General features: G+C 39.9%; 1 protein-coding gene across 1 annotated transcript; it reads left to right on the forward strand.

Annotated features, from left to right (window-relative positions):
* Positions 1-250: 250 nt before the first annotated feature.
* GREM1 (gremlin 1, DAN family BMP antagonist) lies at positions 251-7,776 on the forward strand. The gene is made up of 2 exons (XM_017827366.1): positions 251-395; positions 7,086-7,776. Exon 2 carries the CDS (start codon positions 7,087-7,089, stop codon positions 7,639-7,641), a length of 555 nt encoding a protein of 184 aa, XP_017682855.1. The 5' UTR covers positions 251-395; position 7,086; the 3' UTR covers positions 7,642-7,776.
* Positions 7,777-23,583: the final 15,807 nt, after the last annotated feature.

Genomic DNA, 23,583 nt, shown 5'->3' on the forward strand with positions numbered 1-23,583 from the left:
TCCTTGGGGTAGTGACCTTTAGCACCGATTCTCTTATGAGAGGAAAGTAGTCGAGTGTTTATCTGGATGACTGAAAGCTTTCCCTGGTGGAAGTTTATGGAAGTGTTAAAAGGGGCGGATAACACGGGCTTTGGAGGCGCTTGTCCAATGATCTGGAGGGGCTTGGAGAGCAGATCTCAGCTGGCAGACATTTAAATGGGAGACAGCTCGGCGCTGCTGCAATTTGTAGTCAGGATTCGAGACTCTCTCTCTCTATGGACTCCCGGGCAGCTCCGGGCTCCCACGCCACCCTCTCCACCGAGTGACCCGCCGGGCAGAGCCCCGCAGAACCCAAAGCCTCGCCGAGGAGCCGACGACGACGAGCCGGGTCCCGCCGAGGAGCCGCCGCCGCGCAGGTGAGCCGGGACGGGACGGGACGCGCTGCGCGCACAGCGGGGGCGCAGATGGGTCCGGCAGCTGTGGAGGTCGGTCAGTCTCTGTAGGAGGCAAAATTTTAAGTTCTTTATCCTACCTTCGGGGAGAGGGAAGGGGAGGAGTCGTTCACTGGTTTCTAGCAAAACTCCAGGGCGACTCAGTTTTGCAGGGGGTGACACCCGTCCCTCCCGTCAGCGAGAGTGAGGCGGCCCGACCCTTCTGCTGCAGTGCTGGGGGTTAGGGTGCTGTTACATCTCTTTTCCCTGACAAGCACAGGGACTGCAAAAGCCCCGTTAGCTCTGCCTCTCATCTCCGCCTACAGCATCACTCCCGACAAATTGGATTCGGCGCCCACCCGAGACACGGAAAAATCCCGGCCCGGCCTCTGTACGGAGTGGGGCGGGGGCAGATCCCCGGGTGCCAGCCCCGTCTCGTCCCGTCGAGCGGCCCACTACGAGGTCGCTCAGCCCCTGACCCGCCTTTGCAAACCTCTGCTCCTCGGAGAAGAGTCCCCCTGGTGCCCCAGGAGCTCCCGGGTGCAGGGGACCGTACCGCCCGGGAGACTCGGTGTGTGTCAGCGGGATCGGGGGCCTCGAAGGGAAGGGTCTGCACCGGCAGTGACCGTGGGCAGCGCCGCGCGTCCGTCATCGCGCGGCCTCGGGCGCCGTCGGGCGGGACGGGACGCGGCTCACCGCTGCGCTCGGCGCCTCCCGCTGCCTCCTCGCCCTACCCTCTCACCTGAGTCGGAGCCAAGGGCTTTTTGTCGCCCGACGGTTCTATGTATCTGTCGACCACCGCTCCCCTTCCCTGCCCTGACAGGCCTCTCAGCCAGGCCAGAGTGACCGGAGCCCTCCCCGCAGCGCGTCGGGCCCCTGCGGCCCCGCCGACGCGGACGGGCCGCTCTCCTCTCGGCCCGGGCCAGTGGCGCGACTTGGAGCAGGGCTATTCCCTCCCGGAGGAGGCTTCTTACTTGCCCCGTCCTTTCCACTGCGACCCCCCCGGGGGGTCAGCAGTCACTTTAGGGAGTTCGTCCTCCGTGAGGTAAACCTAGACGGCAGCCCGGGGAAAGAGCGGGGCGGTGTTCCCAGCCGCCGTGAGGAGCGCCCGCACCCGCGGGGTATCGGGCCGACCCGCTCCCGGACAAGCCAAGCCAACCAAGCCTGCGGCCTCTCCCCTCTGAAGGCCGCCGACGGTCCCGGCGCCGCAGCCAGGCTGTGCTCAGCCACAGCTACGTCTTACCTCGTCGGCTTGGGCAGTGCGGCGGGGCTGTCCTGCCCCGGCCGGGGCCGTTCTGTCCGACGCAGGGAGCGCCGCGGCGGCAGTGGGCTGGGAGGGTGTGCCGTCCCCGCGTCCCGGTGGGCTGGGAAGGTGTGCGGCCCCCGGCCCGCTTTTCTGAGCCGCAGCGTCCCTCTCCAGCCATCAGCTGCGGCCTCGCTCCTGCTGTCCCGCTTCTAGCTCCTTTCGGTGACAGGATCGCAAGCGAAGCCCGTTTCGGTCATCAGGGCTGAGATCCAGCGTTGGGAAAACTTCCTTTTGCATAGACGGAGGTTCTGAAACACCAATGTGCGTTTGGCTCTCCCTGCTGCTGACAGGACACAGGGTTTGGTCATCTGTTTTGTGAGCGGCGACTTTCGGGTGCAGCGCCAGTTGGGCCCCCAACCCCAGCTGCCCCTGAGCCCAGCCCGGTGAGCCGGGAGCTTGAGAAGCGCTCCGCTCCTGCCCCACTCTCGCTGCCCCGACAAGCCCCACGGTAACCAAGCAGCGTGCGGTGAGGCTGTATATAAATTATAAAGAGCACTGATGCCCGTAGCTCTCTGCTTCTATTTAGCATCCAATGCCAAGCTGTCCTAAAGCATTTTCTTTTTCTGTTGCCAATGCCACCCAGAAATGCGTAACCTCTGCTGAATACTCTCTCCTTTTCAGCACGCGTGGCTGTGCACGGGAGCAAGGCTATTCCGGTTGTTTTAGGGCTCCGTGAGCAAATCTGTCAGAAGGGAGTTTTGTGCTGGGAAATGGAGCTGTCGGGCTGCGTGGACGTCTTCAGGCAAGGCTAATTCGGGTTTGGTGCCAGCCATGCCCACCATGATCTTCAGCTTCCCTTGAGTCTTGTAGGACGTCCTGCAGAAAAATGCTCACTTAAAGGGGGAATTCTCAAAGTTTCAAGGGTTTTTTTGTTTATTTTGGTTTCTTTGTTTTTAAATTGCTGCCTATACTCATTACATGTCTCAAAAAGGCCCATCTCTATGACTCTCAAGAAGAAATTATCTGAAATGTAAATGTATCCAAATTCTACCAAACTGTCTTGATCTCAGAAAAAAAAAAAAAATATGCAGTTCTCTGGGAACTGCAGTTGCCATGCCTTTTTTTATATTTAAAAATACAGATCTATGAACTATAAAAACATTACATAAGACTATTTCTGTAATTCATATGCAATAAGTGAGCCATAAAATTATTCTGATCCTTTGGGACATAAACCACTTCAATTTTCTAAATAGTCAGAGGGATTGTGTTTTTCCTCTTTCTTTGGCTAGTATTTGAAGCCCATCAAATACATTTTTCTTTTAGGTCTTCATCAGATTATCTTTCATGTTTTCTGTGAAGCACAGGAGCCCATGGCTCATCATGATATTATCCTAGCAAATATGGTTCACAGATGAAATTATAGGCCTGCTGAGGTCTGTGAGAATTTTGCTGTATATTTCAACAGAACCAGGTTTCCATCTAGTTGTTTTAAACAAGTTGCTTTGTGCTAAAAATTTCAGTAGTAACTTTCTGACTCTGTCTGGGAACTCACAGGGAAATTCTGTCTATGAACTGACATGTGGAGGTCCTTAATTTGCAGCAGAAAATGTATAAATTAAAAATTACATCTTATTTGTATGAAATAATAAACCTGAAAGCATATACATTTCCCTATCAATGGTTGCTAATACTGATCCACAAATTTCTTAATCTGTTTTAGATGATGAGATCTCAGCTCTAGATAATCCCCATATGAAGTGATATCAATGTTAGGGCACAATTCTGCTCCTATTTAAAGTCAGAAATAAAATTTCTTTTGGCTTTGTGATTAAGACTTTACAGATGATGAAAAGTGGAACTCAGCAGTGAAATATGGAAAGAATAGATTTTTTGAGTATTGAGTTACTATTAAAAAATAAATATTAATTCTATTGTATCTCTCTGGAACTGAATGAAATAAGTGGGAATTGACTATGTTGGTTGTGGTCATCTGTTTGTTCAAAGGATTCTCAAATGAATTGTCAAAAGGATTTTTGGTTATGCCAGTGTAACATCCAGTACAGTGTCAAGTAATAAAAATTTTGCAGAAATTTTGAATATAAGCTTTTACAGCCTGATTCTCACAGCTTCTACCCAAGCTCTAGGGCTATTATTTCTGCAGAATTATGACAGTAGTGAGGAGAAAAAACCTTTACTTCAGAGAGATTTCTTTTCAGTAAAACTTCGTGTATGGTGACGTTGATTTTAGTTACTTCTACTGTCCTCTTCTGTGCTCCTTTTTTTTTTTTTAGTAATAAAAAGACCTTGTTAAAGAAACATTCACAACTTCTAACTCATAGATAGATGAACCACTTCACTTCCTAATGTAAGCAAAGGTGTCATCTTCTCTCATAAGCGAATGCATTGCCCTGGGACCAAAGGTGATGTAGGGTGCCTGCATTGCATTTTGACTGCTTTCCTTCCTGAGGCATACCACCTCATGTTCCTTTGTATTTTGCATTTAAAACCCTATCCCTTAAACTTTTAATAAATGTTTAATAACTTATTATTAGAAAAGGATCCTGCTTGAACTGCTGTGGGGATCTTGAAGTTCACACAGCCTCTTCTGTATTTAACCTGTATTTATCCCTAAATGACTGGATTAATTTTACTTTTAGAAGTGTTTTTTTGGAAGTGACCATAACAAATGTTTCTGCTGAGTGGCTAATTTTCATTTGAATCACAACTTCTTTTATGAGAATGTAATGTAGCTTCCTTTAAGGCTGGAAATCAAATCAGTGAAAAATTACTTTCACCCCCCCACTTTAGGATTACATTGAAACACATGCTTGTGTTTCCTTAGGGTTAAGCACGTGGTTAATAAAGATGTATGAATCTGGGATACAGACCTTTCAATAGTAAATATTATCATGAAATTTTCCCCAAATTCCCATCCCGAAGTACACTTCATTTTCATATGACTAGACTTTACTTGTGCCATCAATTGCACATCTATGGGGAAAAAAAGGTGAAGCATCGTGCACCTCATCAGTTTTAAAAGTAAAAGTAGTCCAGGAATATGCATGCTCATGAAACCTCAACTAAGTTGTGGGACACTAAACAAACACCTGAAGTTTTCTGGCACTGCTTATAAACTAGCAATTTATTTTCATTTGCATGCAATTACTTTTTTTTTTTTCTTTTATGGCTCTGGCACCATGTTGAGCAAATAAGTGCATATTATAATACTGTATAATAGAGCATGGGTATACAGTCACCAGAGAAGTAGGAATAGTTTTGAAAGAAATCATTCTAGTCTCCTGAGAAAATAAGCACTGGTTTATAAACCTTTTTAAAAAATATTTTTAAAGCAAAATTAAAATGAAATGTTTAAATAACATTCAGGCTGTAATAGAAATGAGGAAAAAGCAACAAATGTGAAGTCTGGGCTGACATTTGTGAAGTCTGGTTATTAAAATTGTGTGTTCCATATCATATTTCATTTAGATATTAAAAGCAACCCTTCCAAATTGTCTGTTGGAGTCAACAATAGTGTCATTCTTACACCCCTTGCTTGAAGCCTGAAGCTTCTGACAAGCATAGGACATGCTGGTACATAAATATAAATGAATAAAATGAATGCATATATTTATGATATATATTGTGAGCTCTAGGGGCTCTAAAAATCTGTAGACAAAGACTTAAAAGCAACTCCCTGAGTATAACGGAACACCCCTATGATACATTTCCACTTTAGAAATTCCTTTCCCAATCCATTTGATGAGAAATGCTTTTCGAACAGCATAACATTTATTTTCTCCATGCAACGGGAAAGATGTAGTAAATGAGAAATTAGCGGTTATCTTTTATAGCAAATGGTACTGACCCTGAGCCTCTGCTGAGTCTCTAGGTGGCCCTCACAGCATTGGCATTTGGCTGCTTTCCTGCCTAGTTGTGTGGTCTCAGGCAGAGCGGATAAAGCCGTCCAGGACAGTGCCCTTGGTTTCGTATGTTTCTTGGGTAGTAACACAAGCAGGACTCTTCAGCTCAAAAACTAATTTTTTTCCATGCTGATAAAACGAGTCTAATAAGGGATACAACTGCAGCATTCCAAGCAGGTAGAAGACACTGACTCCCTCAGGGTTTTTTCCACAGTTCTTCGCCTTTTTAATGCCTGTGCTCCTTCACAGTTTGAGAGTTTTACAGGTTGGGGTTTTTTTGTAAGTAGTTGCTCATTTCTAGTGGCTTTTTCCAAGCTCCCATGGGGAGGGTCCCTCAGAGATTCCCTCATCTGTCTGTCTTGCTACCATATCCCTGGCTTTCAGAAAAACTCAGAGACCACAATACATTTGGAAGGGGGAAGTGTAACAGCTGATGAGTTTCTGCTGGGCTGGCTGCTGTCTTGAGCTGACTGAACAGCCTAAAGAACTCAGAGCTTTGGGAAGAGGAGAAAAGTGGAATAAGGGAGGCAAAAAAGGTTGTTGCTATGCTATTAATTAGGTTGGAGCAGGCATGCAGCTTTGAAGGATCTGATCATCTCCACTTAACAGCACTTCTTGAAGTGGTCTTTTTATTGTGTGCACAAACTCTGTGATATTTAAGCTCATATATGAAACTCTGTCATCCTATGTCCTTTCAATATCACCCTGCATATAATGAATAAAACTCAGAGGTCTTAAAAATTCTTAACACTTGGATTGCATCTGTATTACTTCTGTCAAGGATTCAGGGTAATGTGCGAGAAGGTGTAGTTTGAAATTATTGAAGCATCTGTTTTAACCTATACCTAAATATTCTTTCATTTTAGTTGCCTCACTTATTGCATATCTCAGCTTAAGCATTATTACACGCAGGTGCATTGGTCCCCTTTAGAGGTGGAGAGTGACAGATCTTGGGATGGTGTAATTCAGGCAACATGTGGATACAGCATACACATTATATACTGGATGTATACTATGCAAGAAGCTGTACAAAGCAAGTCCAACTAAGGAACACATAGCTAGACTAGGTCTGCTGAGTCAAAAACTTTAGTCCTCTGATATAGTAGATAGCTGTGTCATAATAATAAATCCTTGTGTAATGTAAAATTTATTCTTCCACCATTATAAGTCAGGAGCAATCTTCCTAATGTCAGTGAGCTATAAGAAGGGAATGAGAACTAGGGTAATATACATGGGGAAAAGATCTGGAAAAAGATGGAGGGTACACAAAATAAAATTATGTTTGGACTTACTTTAGCCTCTGACTTTTAATCACTATTTGAAAGCTTTTATCACTTGGTAATTTGGAAACATCTGTCCAGCTGGTAGAGTCTGAATGCTTATCTTTTTATAAGTGTGTGTGTACACACAGTTCTTTTATGGAACTGAAAATTTACTGCATATCTGGCTTCTGTTGATATCTGAAATCCACAACTGTGCTTTATTTCCTCAACTTCCTTCATACAGGATGGTCCGCACACTGTATGCCATCGGTGCCTTGTTTCTTTTGATGGGATTTCTGCTTCCAACAGTGGAAGGGAGAAAGAGGAATCGTGGATCTCAAGGTGCTATCCCTCCTCCTGACAAAGATCAGCCCAATGATTCAGAGCAAATGCAGACACAACAGCAGTCAGGTTCCAGGCATCGAGAACGAGGAAAAGGCACCTCGATGCCTGCTGAAGAGGTGCTGGAATCCAGTCAGGAGGCTTTGCACATCACTGAGCGCAAATACTTAAAGCGGGATTGGTGTAAAACTCAACCCCTCAAACAAACTATCCACGAGGAAGGCTGCAACAGTCGTACCATTATCAACAGGTTCTGCTATGGCCAGTGCAATTCCTTCTACATCCCCAGGCATGTCCGTAAAGAAGAAGGCTCCTTCCAGTCTTGTTCCTTCTGTAAGCCCAAGAAATTCACCACCATGACTGTTACACTCAATTGCCCTGAGCTTCAGCCCCCAAGAAAGAAGAAAAGAATCACCCGAGTTAAGGAATGCCGGTGTATATCTATTGACCTGGACTAAACTGAGACAAAAGTTGCAATTGCACTCTAACTGTACTCAATCATTGCCAGCGTGAGAGTGAGTGGCATGAACTAGCATACCTTCAAGGCTGGACAAAACTGAAAGGGACCTAGTGAATTACCTAAAACAAGCAAAAACCCTCCAAAAAGAAAGAAAAAAATTGATGTAAGGAAAGGGCATGCATGTGTGTGTGTGTAAGGGAGAAAATGGATATGTATAAGCAAATATCTCAATGTTCACTAAAAAAAAAAATTAACAGGGGTATGAAATATTGAAAAAACTCTATTTACTCACAATCATGAGTTAGGGTTCCTAGCGTATATCCACATTTTTGTGGCTTGCTGGGAAAGTGGAGCTGTGGGGTTTGTGAATGTTCACCTTTTGTGCTGTTTGCTTTTACTGTATTACATGAAACATCAAAGTGAGAGGACAATACGTTTGAAAGCATGAATCTATTCTTATATACAAAATAGACAAAATGCAGTTTAAAGTGTAGCAAAGCCATCACTGAAAATAGCAGCCATGTCAAGAGTTTGTAACACGCTTCTTCAGAAAAATAGCTGTAATCCAAAAGCCATGTCTGGGGAACAATGGGGGGATGTGGTAGTGTTGAAAAGTCACTATAGGTGGATGGAAAACAGAGCTACATCAACTTAGAAAGAAAAAGGCCAAAGCAAGTAGTCAGGGAGAGTACAAAAGGGAGTAGAAAAAGGAAAGATACACAAATAGGAAGACACAGAGGAAGAGATATTGTCTTCTGTTTATGTTTTGCTTTAATTTATATACCTAGTCATATATTACATAAATTAAAAAGAAACTATATACAAGGCTATAAATATACTTCTGAATTCTAATGGTTCTCTAAACCAATCAAACTCCACTCTTATGCTACTAGATTCGTTTGATGTCTTGTATTTCTGATATCAGTTATTCTTCATATCTACATATATATGTATATGCAGTATCTTTTAGTCAGTGATATCTATACATACATGCAATGAGTATGCATACTTCAGTGTGTGTATCCAAACTCCTTCTCTTTTTCACACACAGACATAAAAAATACATAACCACAGCACAAAAATCTTGCTAACCCAGATCAAGTACAGAATGGCAGTAATTTAGTACATAAAGAGCAAAGCAAAAATTAAAACAAGCATCATGTGACTTCAAATGCAATAACCACACAAGAGACAAAAGACACGACATTCATGACTAGTAAACATTGCATTGTTATTGTTATTTTAGCTTTGCCACAGGCATGCAGTTTGTTGAAACAGAGATGCAGAACTTTGCCAGCAATAATCTTCTTTTTATATCTTTTGCCACAGACTTGCATTTAAACTGGATTTGGAGTAAGTACAGAAAATTTCCTGAAAATTGAGGGCTAACTGACCCTCTCATTTGGGGGAAAGAAAACATAAAAGGGGATGCACTGCTTCCGACAGCTCGATGACTCTCACCTGAGAGGTTATCCTGCCTTTTCTTTCCTTCAGGATTAGAAGCTTAAACTTGATCAGGGGGTTTTGTAAGAGCCCAGAAGGCCCTGCAAAAGAAGTTGGTTTAGCGGGGTGTGTTCTGGGCCATTGGACCAGAAAGGCAGCCCTTCCATGCATGTAGCCCTTGCTTTCCCACGTGCTTAATGGGAAGCCTGGCAGTTTTCTCCCTGGCAGCATCTCACACCACATGGTGTGCAGACTGCTCCTGCTGTCCTGGGTGCTGCCTTTGCAAGGGCACTTTCTGGCCAGGTGCTGAAGAGCTTACAGGGTGCTGCAACCTCCCTGCCTGTGCTGTGCCTGTCCCTGTGCCTGTGCCTGCAGGGCCTCGGCAGCTGATCCTGTCCAGTGGGTGCCGAAGTAAAGGAGTGTTCCTGTGTGAGAGTCAGTACCGGGCCTGAAAGCAACCCTGACCTCACTGATATGAGTGAAATGGGAGTTAGGTCCACACTTACTGTATGAAGAGTCATTGATAGTTCAGAACTAAGTTTCCCCACCCAGCAGCAACATTTTCCAGTATCCACTATCTGCATAACTGTTCTCTCTCACATCAGATGCCTCTCTCAGTCACAAGGTGATTATTTTGACACAATTTCTTGCCACTGAATGCTGAGGAAGACAATTCCGCCCTTAGTAACATGTCCAAAGGGAAAAATATACAATGAGTGGCAAGTCACAGATTCATCCTGTTTGGACTCATTATGTTAGTTGTCCCACCTGTTATATAGTGCATCAGGCATTTATTGGTGATATCCTGCATCTCTATAATTAATCTATTTTTACTTTAAAATCCACTGCTGTGTAGGCTGCGTTTGTAAGATGAAGAGATTGCAACTCACTGATTGATATAATAAAAATGCATTTCATTCGGTGTACTCTCACTCAGCAGGTTTGACACATTTCTTCATGGATTTTAGAATCCAATTTTAAAATCTGGAATTACAGGAGGTAGATTTCCACTGTGTGGAATGTGAATAGTTAAACAGAAAGATACAGATATTTAATGTTATTATTAATACAAATTCTCTTTCACTGATAATAGGCAGGGATTGTTTTCCTTTAAATTACTTGTTTGATTTTTATTTTTTTTCAGAGGAAAGGGCCAACCTCAGTGATGGCTGAAAGTTTTGGAGTAGCTTAGGTTTCTGTCCAAGAAATGGGAACACCTTAAGAATGAATTTTTTCTTCATGTAAATTTGACAGCAGAATTCCCATTGTCTTTGACAGGGACGGCTATGTCCCTATACTCTTAGCTGTTAAGCAAAGCTTCAAACATTATTGTCTCCTTTATTTAAGATTAGGCTAGCATTCTGAAGGAAAATTGATAAAAGTATTCAAAATCCTTATGTTCCAAAACTGCCTGTGCATAGATCATGACAGAACTCCCCTTGAGGCAGATCCTTCCCTCCCCCATGTAAATTTTATACAAAGAACTTTTATGAATTGCTAGTTATTGCCTGAGAGTAAGAAAGTTCTGCTAACTTACAATTATACTAGATATTTAATATCAACCACAATATGTATTTAAATGTCTGCTTTATTCTAAAAACAATGGACTATATAACCTAAGGCTGGAGTATTTTCATGCTCAGTCTCACAAAGCAAAACTTGGTTTAAAATGAAGTTTTAATTATTTTGTAACTGAATAGAATTGGAGTTTTTTTTTCCCAGCATTTTGTACATCATTTTAACTACTAGTAACAAATAAATAAAATATCTTCTCCAGCCCGTGTCTATTGTTGTTTTTTTTTTCTTTCTTCCTTAAGTTTCCAGCTCTTTCTGGATCTGTTGTACTTTACTCTGACTTCTGTGGTTTCTTCTAATTATAAAGGGGTTTACATTATGACAGCGAGACACAGAGACAAGCAATGACACCATCATTCAACATGGCTACTTCAATAAGGTTTTTAAATGAGATCTGTCACTTCCCCCTCACCCTTCCACAATTTATAGAAGGAAAATCTCAACTCACACTTTTCCCCTTGTAAACCATATAGTGACAGTTCAAAATATAAATCAGTCTGGAATTGTTGGAGTGTTAGTTGGAGTCGGCATGCCTGCCTTACACCATATCTCAGTTTCATGTCTAGCTAGCAGTTTAGTCCTACTTTTAGGAAAAAGAGTAAGGAACACCTTTACAATACGTTACACGTTACAAGTTGCAAATAGGGACAGAGGAGATGAAAAACAATTATAAAAGAGAACAGGAAGATTTGCCCCTGCTGGCAGCATTGGCACAAGGCCAGGGTTGAGGAAGGACTGCAACTAGAGAGAACAGGTTTCTTCAAACTTTCTATATCACCGGTGGGAAACAGGCAGTAGTGATATAAAGTTTAACTCTCCAACCTGCCACCTTGCCAGACCTGTGATGGGCTGGGTTCAGGCAGGGCAGAGCTCGATGCAGTGCTGCCGTCTCCAGTAGCGGTGGCATTGGCTGCCCTTGTGATGCCAGCTGCTTTGCTAGGGACTGCCATCCTGTTGAACCAGGCTGAGGACCTCCTCTGATTTCATGTGAACCTCTGAGCAGTGATACAGGCCTAGTAATTTTCAGACTTATGCCTTTTAGTTCAAAGAAATGAGTGACATAGTCAGATATAGAGTTATATGGGGGAACAACATACAGTGTTTTCCTGTGACACACAAAGCAACAACTAGAGGAAAAAGGTCAGATGCCCCATTTCCAGCTCTGAAAAGCTGGGTGCTGGTAAGATCCAGTGTGTTCTTCCCTGACACAACAATGGAGTTGAACAGTCCAGTAGTACTGTTTGTCTGGGGACTTCTAAAGGTTTTTTAGTTTAGTCTTCCTTCTCTTCTAGTATTTTTGTGCTTCTCAAACTTACTGAAAAGATAATAACATTAGCTAATACTCATTATTTTTAGAAGGTGATTGACTTTTTCTGGTCTGAGATATAGGCACAGCTGAGTAGAATGTTTCCTTGAAAAGATGTGCATATATATCTTTATTTGAATATTTTAAACAGAGAAAAACCTTTTGGTCTTACCTTTGTAGTACTCTGTAGTACCATGGTCTTATTATTTACACGCTAACAAGCTCAGACATTCATTAAAATTCATATTTGTCCTACATACCAGCTTTGAATTAATGATACTTCCACTGTGAAGTCCCATGGGCTTTACAGATAATTACGCTGATCCAAAGAGGATAACAGAGAGAGAATTCACACACCTTAATCTTCTTCCAGGGATGCAGATAGAAATAAGACTATTCTTCTCTCTCTCCCCAGTGAGATAGGCTAGATTTCTGTGTGTGCCACGCAGTTGATTCACACATGCGTTATAGGACTGAGGCATCAGGAGAATGTTAGATTTGCTAAGCACGTGTGCACATCTGAGCAGCAGATGCACACAGTAGGTATAGTGTGGCCTGGATGGGTCAGTGGGACAGACGGCATCGTGGCTCTGCTCCAGCTGCCTGTCAGCAGTGGTGCCTGGCTGGGAAGAGGGACATTGCATTTGCAAAAACAATGTGGTAACTTCACCTTGTAATTTACCTTCTTCTGAGTAGAGGAAAAAAATAAAAAAATGAGAGCAATTAGAATTGCAGCCTTGGGGACTGATGTTCCTTTTCCAGCATACAGGAGTAAACAGAGTTTTTAGTTTCAAAAGGTTTCCTGAAGGAGAACAACCAAGTCAGTGGCAGAAGACTGAGAAGTCCTGTTTGCTTAACAAAATTATGCCCTTGCACACTCCTTCTTTGCATTTTAAAACACTTAGATCCTATTCACTCCAAATAACTCAAATCTGCCTTAGAAATTACTTTATTAATTACTGAGATACAACAGTCAACATCGGCAGAAGAAGGCTCAATATTTTTTCTGAGTCATGCTTCTTGCTTGGATGGTTGCACTAACTAAAGTTCTGAATACTTCTGAAGGTGATAGTTGCATCATTTAAAATTTCATGGAGTGAAAAATTAATGTGTATTTGGATTTAGGCAAAACAATGAAGATATTTTCAATACTCATCAGCTCTTGGCCTTAAGGTATCAAAAATATTAATCATAATAAGATTCAGACACCTTGTTTTATTTTTTTAATCAGCTGAGACTGAAACCAGAACTTCACAGCAATGCACAGATATCACAAGGGATCCCAGCGCAGATTTTTGATACTACCTTGTAATGTAGCTTCAGAAAAACATCTGAAGCCTGTCTTCACTGCCTGCCTGAAAATGTAGCTGATGACTCTAAGGTGCTCTTTGACAATGTGTGACTTCTGGCTGCCTGAATTCCTTCTCTAGCTTTCGTGGGGCCGGATGGAGGAGTACAGAAATTTTAACTGTCACTTGCTCCCTTTCTTAATTTTTTCTAAGAGTCTTGAAAATAAAATTCATAATTGGCTTTTTTTGAATGATCAAAGAGAAAGATACAAGGATTAAATTCTATACTGACATAAAATATGCTTGTTTGAGATCACATTAAAACACCCCAAACTTCTAGGTTGTGATAAGTAATAACGTCTTGCTGTGATACAAAAGTAAATCACATAGCTTGGGGATGTGTTGGTTACAGTTCATCTGGGACAGAACACCCCAATGCATTAATTATAATTTTATAGTTATTGCAGGGCATCACTACTGAGCACTGTTGAGATTGTTTGATTCATATAATGATGAATTTGCAGACCTTAATATTGTTTTTCTTTAAATTCAACTTTTGTAATTAGTTTGCTGAGGTGTAAAGGCACAGTATTTTCTGTATTTAGGAAAAGAGACATATTCTCAATCTTAGCTCTGTATTAATGTATACTTATATAGAGACAATTAAAAAATTGTGCTAAATAGATGTAACATAAATGTATTTATCTCTTTAAACAAAGGTATCAAAACCCTATGTTCACATTAGATATATTTAAAAGTCTGAAAAATGTATATTGGATAAGATTATACATAAAAGTATTGGCCACTGAGCCAAGCTTCTTAACTACACACTTCAAGAGTGATTAATATGGAATAAAGCCAACAATGACACTAGTTACAATAGTAGTCAAGAAGAATTTATTTTTCAAGGATGGAGACAGAGTTATGTGTACTTGGTAAAGTTTATTTCTAGAAAATTACACTTAATGGCAAAGATAAAGTCTTGCTGAACTTCTTTCTTTAAGACCTGAAGGACCTTGAATGTTCCTTCGGAAACAGATGTTCAAGAGGAACATGATTTCTATTTTTGTTGTTAATTTGTTTCAACTTCAAATGAATGAAGAGGCTAGAATTCGGGTGTTAAATTAGATTTAGCAAATAAAAAGGAGAAAGAAAACTATGTGTACAATGGAACGGACTTATTGAATGGATCTAAATCCTATGGTAGGTAATTTGATCTAATTTTTGCAGAAAGGCAAATGCCAGATGTTTGCTCCACTTTGATCTTAATAACACTTTAGGCTGCAGACAATAAGATTGGTTTAAAATTTATTGTCTCTTTGATTTCTTCATTCTAATGCTTTTTAAATTCTTTACACAAGACAGATCTATATATAGGCAACTCGGGTGGCATCAGAAGCACTGTATACTTAAGGCATTCTTGAAAACCTCAGTATGGAACAGTGTTTGCTGTTTTATGCATCAAAACAAAGCCAGATTTTATACAAGCAACATTCAATTTTCATTTTATTATAATGTCTCTTTTTATTTTGCATATGATGTTCTGACTGTCGCATCTGTGCCACAGCTCCTTATGCTTTTATCTTTCAATAACCTTATTAAAAGTCAAGACAATATATTAAATCAACATTAAGCAGCAGGAGTTGAAAGTTAAGCTAATCCATTCCTTTGCACTGGGAGTATAATCTGTGTGGATCTCTAATTTCACCATTGAGTTGCTTTTAGGATTCTTTTTGTACAGAATATGCTTTTTAAAAGGAGAGCTGCTGCTGAAGACACTAGTAAAAGCCTCTGAGAAATCATAACATCCAAGAGGTGTTCAACTTGCCTTCGGTTTGCATCTTCACATTCAAGGAGGCCATTGCTCTGTGAATGTGTACTGAACTCATCTTACAGCTGTTTTTTAAGTGGTGTCAGGTTTCTAGCAGAGTATCTTGTATATTCACTATTACCGAGAAATGATGAAAAGTAAGTGAGACAGAACAAACAGTAGAGCAAGAACAATGATTAAAAAGAAACAAATAAAAAAATCCTGGTATACACACTGAATGTCTTATGATTCTCTGGCACAGTTCGGAGCCATCTGTCCCTTAGATCCATGCATGATGTCTCAAAAATTGCTTTTATTTTGCTCAGCCCAGTAGTCTGAAAGTTCAAAAAGTCAGAGTCAGTTTTCCTCTGAAGGAAATTCTGAATTTTATCTGGTGATGAAACTCCCATCACTCAGCCAACTGAGAGAAGAGCTACTCTGACAGGTCTTCTTAAACAGTCAGCATTGATGGACTATCAGAAGTTGGCAGCCTCCCTACTCCTGTACCACCAAGTTTAGTTCTTTCAACAAACTCCTTTGCAAACCAAAAGAAAAATTCCTTCCTTCAGAGTCAAATATCTTAGTTCATTACCAGTGACAAAATATTATGCACACATGCATAGAAGTAAATATTCTCTTTCTATCACATAAGCATGATAAGTGAGAAGAATTGCAATCACTTCACCTCAAGAGAGAAGCTGGGTAAAGCAAAAGACTCTTCCCATGAGAATTGTTCAAATGCATCTTCACATCTTTTCTTCCTTATCTTTGCTATATCTCCAGAGTGAAAACATCTTTATTTATCACTATTACATTGTAATACTGTTTGCATAATTCCAAGGCACATTTTGTCAATGATTTGATTTCAAATCATTGCAGAAGCTCTGATTTCCTAAAAAGGCACTGGTTTCCTAAAAAGGCGTGATGTTTTGGGACTGAAAATCTTTCGCAACACTAGCTTTTGTGCATCAGAGTTGAAAAGTGTGCAAATGCTACCCAATGAAATTTAATGGAAGCCACACAAGGAAAGATTTTAGCCTCAACATTTGTCTTTACCAACACACGGAACCCCCTTGATCTGTTTTACTGTTGGTGAAAAAAGAAGGTAGTGTCTATTTCACAGGAGAGGATAGGAAGTAACAGTCAGTGTGATGGATGGTGGAAAGAAATAGAGGGCAAGGGGAAAGAAATATGAGCATCAAGTACTGATCTCAAAGATGAGGTCTAGTCTGCTGTCAGAATGTATATAAATAGCTTATTAATAACAGGAGAGATGTATTGGCATTAGTGTGAAAGGAGTGTAGTCAGTTTGTATTGCATTGTCAGAAGTAAGCCATCTGGGTAGAGTACAGTTTATACTTGTTAGATATAAATAGACTACATCAGTAGAAATCCAGCACAGATCAATTCTTGTAAAAACATTCAGTTACTTCAAGGCATTTATCCAGCAGATGACACTGCAGTAATCTCTACTATCGTTATCAAATCTGTTACATTCACTTACAGGGGGGCATAGCTGTGCATCAGCATGACATAGAAATCCCAGAGAAGTTTTAACCTCATGAACTTTTTTACAAGTAATAATTTAATTTCAAAAGCTGGAAGTTTATCCTTTAATTAGCATCGGTCGATGGGTGAAACAAACTCTGCTTTCTCCCACAGGGAAAAACAACAGTTACCAGGGAAATCTTTCAGTCTTCTGTAACAATTATACCACATCATTGCTAAACACACCAACATTGAGGATGATGTCCTATTCTTTCCCCAGTTCTCTTCCCACTTAACCTGTCAGTCCCAACAGCAGCTTAGCTTCCATCTGGGGCTGGTACGTTGGGGAAAGGAAGACCAAAATTACTTGGTGAAGTGACACTGAGGAGAGAGTTTATGCTCAGGGGAACCCCTGCAAAGTGAGGTTTGGTGCTACTTGCATCTTGCTTGCAAGAGAATGATTCAGAGAGGCATGCAATATCAGAGATACGTCTACAGGGCACCCTTGACACACGGTCAACAGCTTGCTGATGAAATGTCTCACTATCAATGCCAATACAACCAACGTCTCCTGGGAAGCAATCTGGTTTATTGCTACATGCAAGATTTTTTTGTGATGCTTAAGGAATGCTTCATTTGATGTTGCAGGTCTTGCTTGATTTAAGCTCCTACATTTCATCAGTGATTTGCAGTAAATACGTTTTTCTTTGATTTATTATTTCTTTTCCAAATAAAACTAGTATTGAGCAATACTGATTAGTTTCGGTTCTGGATTTTTCAGATTTCAAAGTTTAATTAATTCAATTTACTGCTGAACAACATACTGCCTGATAGCTATGGAAATAGGATCTCCAGTCTGTGGATTGTGCCTCTAAGAATAAACTAATCATAGAGTCCATTCAAGTGAAATGCTACATAGCAGCTAAAGACTGCAGCCTTTCCTCAGGACTCATTGTTGGTACAATGATGTGAACTATATATACAGTATTCATTCAGGTCAAAATAGCCTGGAAGCTGGGCTGGCAGCTCTAAATGTTCCAGCTTCAGCCTTAGTCTGTTTGGCTTTGCACAAAACCCTAACCTTACAGCGCAGCCTCAGACAGGACTAGTTTTATGCAGAGGATGCAAGTTGCCAAAGCTTATACGTAGGGCTGTGTTTGACTTTCACAATGTAAGACCTGGAGTGCACATTCCCTCTGAGTTGGAATCGGATGTTACACCCTGAGGCACAGGTCAGCATGTCCGTCATGCATAGATGAGACGGTCTGCACCTCTCGGTTGGAGAGGGATGTTATTTTCTTAAGGAGCAGGATGTTATTCCTAGAGGTCTGCCCCTTGGTAGGGTCAAGAGTAATATTTTATGGATAATGTTTATGATTAATTTTGGCTGTGGCCTTTCCTTTCAGAATTTGTATGGTGTCAGTTCATGCTGGTAAGGGGAATGCTTGACAAGGTTAAGGCGTGAACCGTATGCTCACTTTTCCTTCCAAACTAAATACTACAACAACAATGCACATGGGAACCAAGCAGCACATTCCTAAATCAAACCAGAAGACTCATACAGGGAACTAAAATAGTAGGGTCCAAGAGGGTGGGTTTTCCCTTTTTGTTTTTTCAGTCCAAAGGATACATTTTCAGAAAGATGCCTTGGGAATTAGCTCTACAAAATCCCAGGAGCAAAAAGGGCAGTTTGGCATCAGGTTTCTTGTGCTCACACTACTTAAAATTAATATTCTTTGCCTCTGTTCTCTAAAAAAATCTGCTAAAGTAAGGTGAATACTTCTTAGCTGTTCAATGCTGCTTTAAGGAAAGGACACACTAGCATCACAGTGTGATGCAAGTTTACATAGACTCTTGCTTTTGGAAAATATCCTGATTATCTGCCTGACTGCGAATAGGATCTTTAGATTCATATGTAAGTTGTTCTCTTTTTAAGAATCTAAACTCTTTTCTCAGCTTCTGGAAACTGTATTCCTTTCACGTTTTTTCTTAATATATTAGTTTCACAATAGGCTTGCAGGTCAATTTGGTTTGATATTTTAGAAGACACTTAAGACCAGAAGAGATGGGAAACTTCTTTTAAAATCTCAAGGTGTTCTTTTTGCTGGGATATAGTGTTTGGTCCCACAACTTGCTTTCTGTGGCAGTGTCACTAGAGAGCAATGAGTAGAAAGAAGTATTCTTGCGATATTGTGAAAACTTCCAAAAAGATACTACTGTATGTAAGCAAGTAAGACGACAATTTCAATAGTGTGTGCATGAAGCAAAAAACCATCTTGGATCTGCATCACCATTTTGGAGTGTTGGAATGTATCATCCAAGGGGTGTGGTGGGGAAAATCATTACATGAGAGTTTCTGATGATGATTTCAAATTTGGAAGAGAGGGCAAAATTTAAATGGTGGAACACCTTCTCCTCCCCCTGCCCCAGCCTTGTCTCTTATTCATCCTATAGAAAATAATTCCCATAATCAGAGAAAACATCTCACATTGTGCTTTCCTTTAAAATTCTGAGGTCGTCAAAAATCTTTCAAATCTTTAATATCACTGAAATTCAGAACGTAAGGGTAGCAATGCGATCTATAATTAAAACCCTATCATGAACGCATAGCCTCCTGAGAACATTTGCACTGTACCATTGCACCTCTGAAAGATAGGATTGTTATGGCTACTCTGAATCATATATAAAACCAGCATTATCACATATAAAACTAGCATTTTCAGCCTTCATCAACACTTTAATGGAAATCAAAGATGCTCAAAGTGAAAAAAAAAAAGGGGAATAACACACTTCTGTCTTATTCACAGCCAATCAACAGCCCAAAATACTGCTATAGACGCTGCAAGTGAGATTAGCAAAGAAAGCTTCAAAACATCATCATGTTTCCATTTTTGAGGTTAATAAGAGAAGCAAAAGATAAAAAACATAGACATCCAAATTTAAAATGTTTCTCTTAACTCACATGCATGGTCCCTTGCAGCTCATTTTATATGGCCATTTGTGGGTTAAGCTTTTCATAACAAGTTAATTTCAAATATTACTGCTCAGCTAATTACATAATTGTAGAATTCTCAATTGAATCAAAGTGTTTATTGACACTATCTTGATTAGTTATAAATGGTATGGTAGGTTTTTGGGCCTGACTCTGTGACTAATTGAATCTGAAATGAAAACTTGTAAATATTAATACAAATACTTACAAGTATGTCCAACAATTTGGCTGAGAAATTTAGGGATCAATTACTGGAGCTATTTCAAATAGCTTAATCATTGCAGTCCTGGAATTTGCAGTTGGAATAAATTTCATTATTAGCAATGAACAAATGCTGGAGCTGGATAAATGCACATGAAGCTAGCAATGGTTTCTTAAACAGGGAGGAGAAAGAGGAAGACAGAAAAATTTACAAAGAGGAAACAATGCAAAAGGAAAAAAAACGAAAGAAGTCTTAGAAGTCTTATAACACACTGTGACTGAAAATATTATTCCTCACTCACCCCTCACATTCTTTTTACAAAGCTGCAGAGGGTTTTCATGAAGGCTCAGCATGCCTAAACAAGTTTCACTCAGAAAGAATAAGTTGTAAAAGTTAAATCACCACTCATTTCTTTTGAGCCTGTCTTCAGCTGTGATCTGTGGAGCTTTAGCTTCTCTTGTCAAGGGTAGATAAAACAGTACTATAAGACCAAACTCGAAAACCCTTAACTTTTCCCAAGTGTCTGGGAAATATAAGAACATATATAAGAACAGTATTTCTTCCAGCCCCAGTCCATACAGTAGATGACCCATATGCAAACTAGGAACTTCTGAAGCCCATACATCTGTTCATCCACCATCCTACAGAAAAGATCTGGCATATTCATGAATGCATCAAAGTTTGCTTGTAAGATGCAAGAAACCTAGAGCAACTAGACACAATGAAATGTAACAATTATGTAGAAAACAAAAAGAGGACATACAAACTGTTCTGCACATTTTTTTTTCATCCCTCCCAAGAACCCAGCGTGCCTTGAAAGGCAGATCTCCCAGTTAGGCTGTCTTAGGGGCTTCTATTTTTTTTGCACTGGAATCCCTTGGTTTATTGACTCACGGTAGTAGCCCTTTCAAGACTGCTTTGTTTGACCTAGTGTATGTATCAATATTTGTATTGCTAATTTCATTATTTTGTAAGGGACCTTGGGATTTGTCTCATGAAAGAGGTTACACATAGAAATCCCCAGTCTGCTTTGATTAAAGTTTTCTGACAAATGCATCTCAAATGCTCATTTGCTTTTAAATTATTTCAATAAGTACAGTATTCCAGCTTTTACTACTGATTTTGCATGAACTATCATTTCCTGAACTAATGAATGTATGAAAATTTCATTATATATTACTGAAATAGATAACAGATCTATGAATGGATCAATTTCTTTTGCCATATCAATAGCATAGCTTGTATTACAGATGTATGTACACATATTTTTAAAAATATATGTATGCATACATATGTATCTGCATATTAATAAATAAAGTAACAACTGTCTGCTTTTATCTTCAGCTTTAACCCCTGGATAAATAGCTGTGATATTTACAGAAATGAACCAATGCATCTCTGAAATTATTTAATTGTATAGACCTAATCTGCCTATTAATTAGAAGCAGACAGTTGTATTATAGTATTTAAAATCAGCATATCACAAATTCACTCTGTATTTACGAAATAACACTTTTCAATAACCCCAGAGCTGAAATACATTAAGAAATAACAAAGAATTCCACGTTACAGAAAATAGGCTTTATGTCTGATGAGTGTTTTGTATGTTCAGAAGAGTAGGATTTATTTTTGACCTTCAGAATTGATCTCTCAATTTTGGATTTCTTTTCAACATGATGTTATCATGTAGGCTTATTATAGAAAATAAAATAATTTTATCTGTTGTACTTGCTTCCCTGCATGTGGCATTTCTCTCTCAGAATAACAGAGGCACAGCACTATAGCAGAGTGCTAGATCCTGTGTGTTGCATTCCAAGAAGCATAAGGACAGTTCATGAACTACAGGAGTCCAGCACTCCTTTTGGACAGAAGGGTCAAATTTAGGTTCTTAATGAACAGTAAATCAATTGTTAACGTGGATAAACAATCTGTCATCTGATGTCTTGGCATATCAATAGGATTCCAAGAAAAAGTTTATAATGTCCATCTTTTCAGAAGCACACCATTTTTTTGTGTCAAGAGTGTCAAGAAACTACACAGTAAATAATATGAGGAACAGAGAGCAAATGTCTGCAAGTTGGATTGATTTGCTCAAGTATTTTTAATTAGGATGATGTAACTAATTACATCCTTGTGTAGCTGTTCAGTGTCTATCTAGATATTTCTAACATGCTCAGCATTGTGGTACTTAAGCATGTAGTATGTCTTTATGGAATCTTAGAATGGTTTGGGTTGGAAGGGACCCTATGAAGACCATCTCACTCCAACCCCCCTGCCATGGGTGCAGACACCTTCCATTAGACCAGGTTGGTCCCAATATCTGTGTCTCCCTCCCTTTTACAGAAAATTGATTGCAAACACTTCATATTTGGTTAATGATTTGGTGATTATTTCTATGTGGCAATATATCTCCAATTAATTTACGTAGCTGAAATCTTGCTCAGGTTCTTGTTTTCTCCAGCCTCAATGCATTAGTCTCTTCTGTGAGGAGAAATGCAGCCTTTCAAACCAAAATCCATTGGCTTGATCATGCTTCTGTAGATTTGTTGAGTTTCTCCCTCTTTTAACCTGAGTAGTTATGATTTTCAAGGTCCTTCATAGTATGCATTTGCTCTTACTCTCTGTTGACATGATCACTCCAACTTCTCTTGGCTAAGGATAATGATTTTTCAAGCAAACACACTAAAAATGTTCTCAGAAACATCTAAAACCAAATCACAGTCTTTCAGTTTTAAATTTGTGATGTGTGATGCTAAAACCCCCCTCAAAACTGGCTAAAATATAGCCAGCTATCTTTGGAGCGTTGTTGAGCATCCTGGTGAAGATGCTTCCAGTTTCTGTACTCCCTAAAATGGTCAGCTGTTAGATGAAATCACAACACAATTTTATACTTAAATTGTAATTGTTTTCTATTCTGACTATAGGAAAACAGGAAAAAAATATACTCATGATATTCAGGTTTCTTACGCTATCAATATATAAGTAATGGCAAAATACATATAAAATTATAATTCAATTTATAGATCTTTCCCCCCCCCTTAGAAAATAGAGCCCAAATATCTGGACACACAGATAACACATACCTTTGAGATGCCATTTTATTATAATTTTGTGGGCAGTATGCTCCAAGTTACTGAAAAGCTTTTCCATATTATGCATCTGGAAATGTGACAAGTTGCAAAAAGTGGGATGAGAACTAAAGGAAATCTGCATCTTCATACCTGTGCAAATCATTTCAGATGCACCCACCAAAAAACACCTTCAAGAAATTGACATCAGTAAGCTAGATATTTGAATTCCTTGCGGATCTGTGAAATATTGTGTGTCTTTTTAACAAGCACACTGAACCTGGCATATTACACGTATCAGTAAAACAGTGGAAATAAAAAGTTATTTAGACAAAATTTTTCAAACAGAGAAACCTACAGTATCTCAACAATGTATTTTGCATACAAAAAAGACAACTGATACAATGATCAAAAGTACTGAGGAGGAAAATATAGTCTTTTATTTACAGTCAATGTCTCCTTAAGAATTTAGTTTAAAAATAAATACTCCATTCCACAACAATAACTTTTACAAAATTAATCATGTGCACATCTTGGTTTTTGAGAAAATTAAACTTTCACATACATAGTAGAAACACATACAGACGTAAACACACACACACAATTACAATATGAAAGGGGAAAAAAAGACCTGAATCTTCTGAGCTTATTCTTTTAAGACATTTATAACATATTTAGTCAAGAACTACTCAAATGAGTTTAATTCCTGAAAAGCAAAAAACCCTAAACCATACTAATATTCCATTAGTTCTGCTTTATATATTGTA

This window comes from Lepidothrix coronata, unplaced genomic scaffold (genome assembly GCF_001604755.1).
Source record: "Lepidothrix coronata isolate B3197 unplaced genomic scaffold, Lepidothrix_coronata-1.0 Scaffold138, whole genome shotgun sequence".
NCBI classification, from domain to species: Eukaryota; Metazoa; Chordata; class Aves; order Passeriformes; family Pipridae; genus Lepidothrix; species Lepidothrix coronata.

Excerpts from the sequence above, each read along its gene's own strand:
- GREM1 (XM_017827366.1), top strand. The coding sequence starts at position 7,087 with ATGGTCCGCACACTGTATGCCATCGGTGCCTTGTTTCTTTTGATGGGA.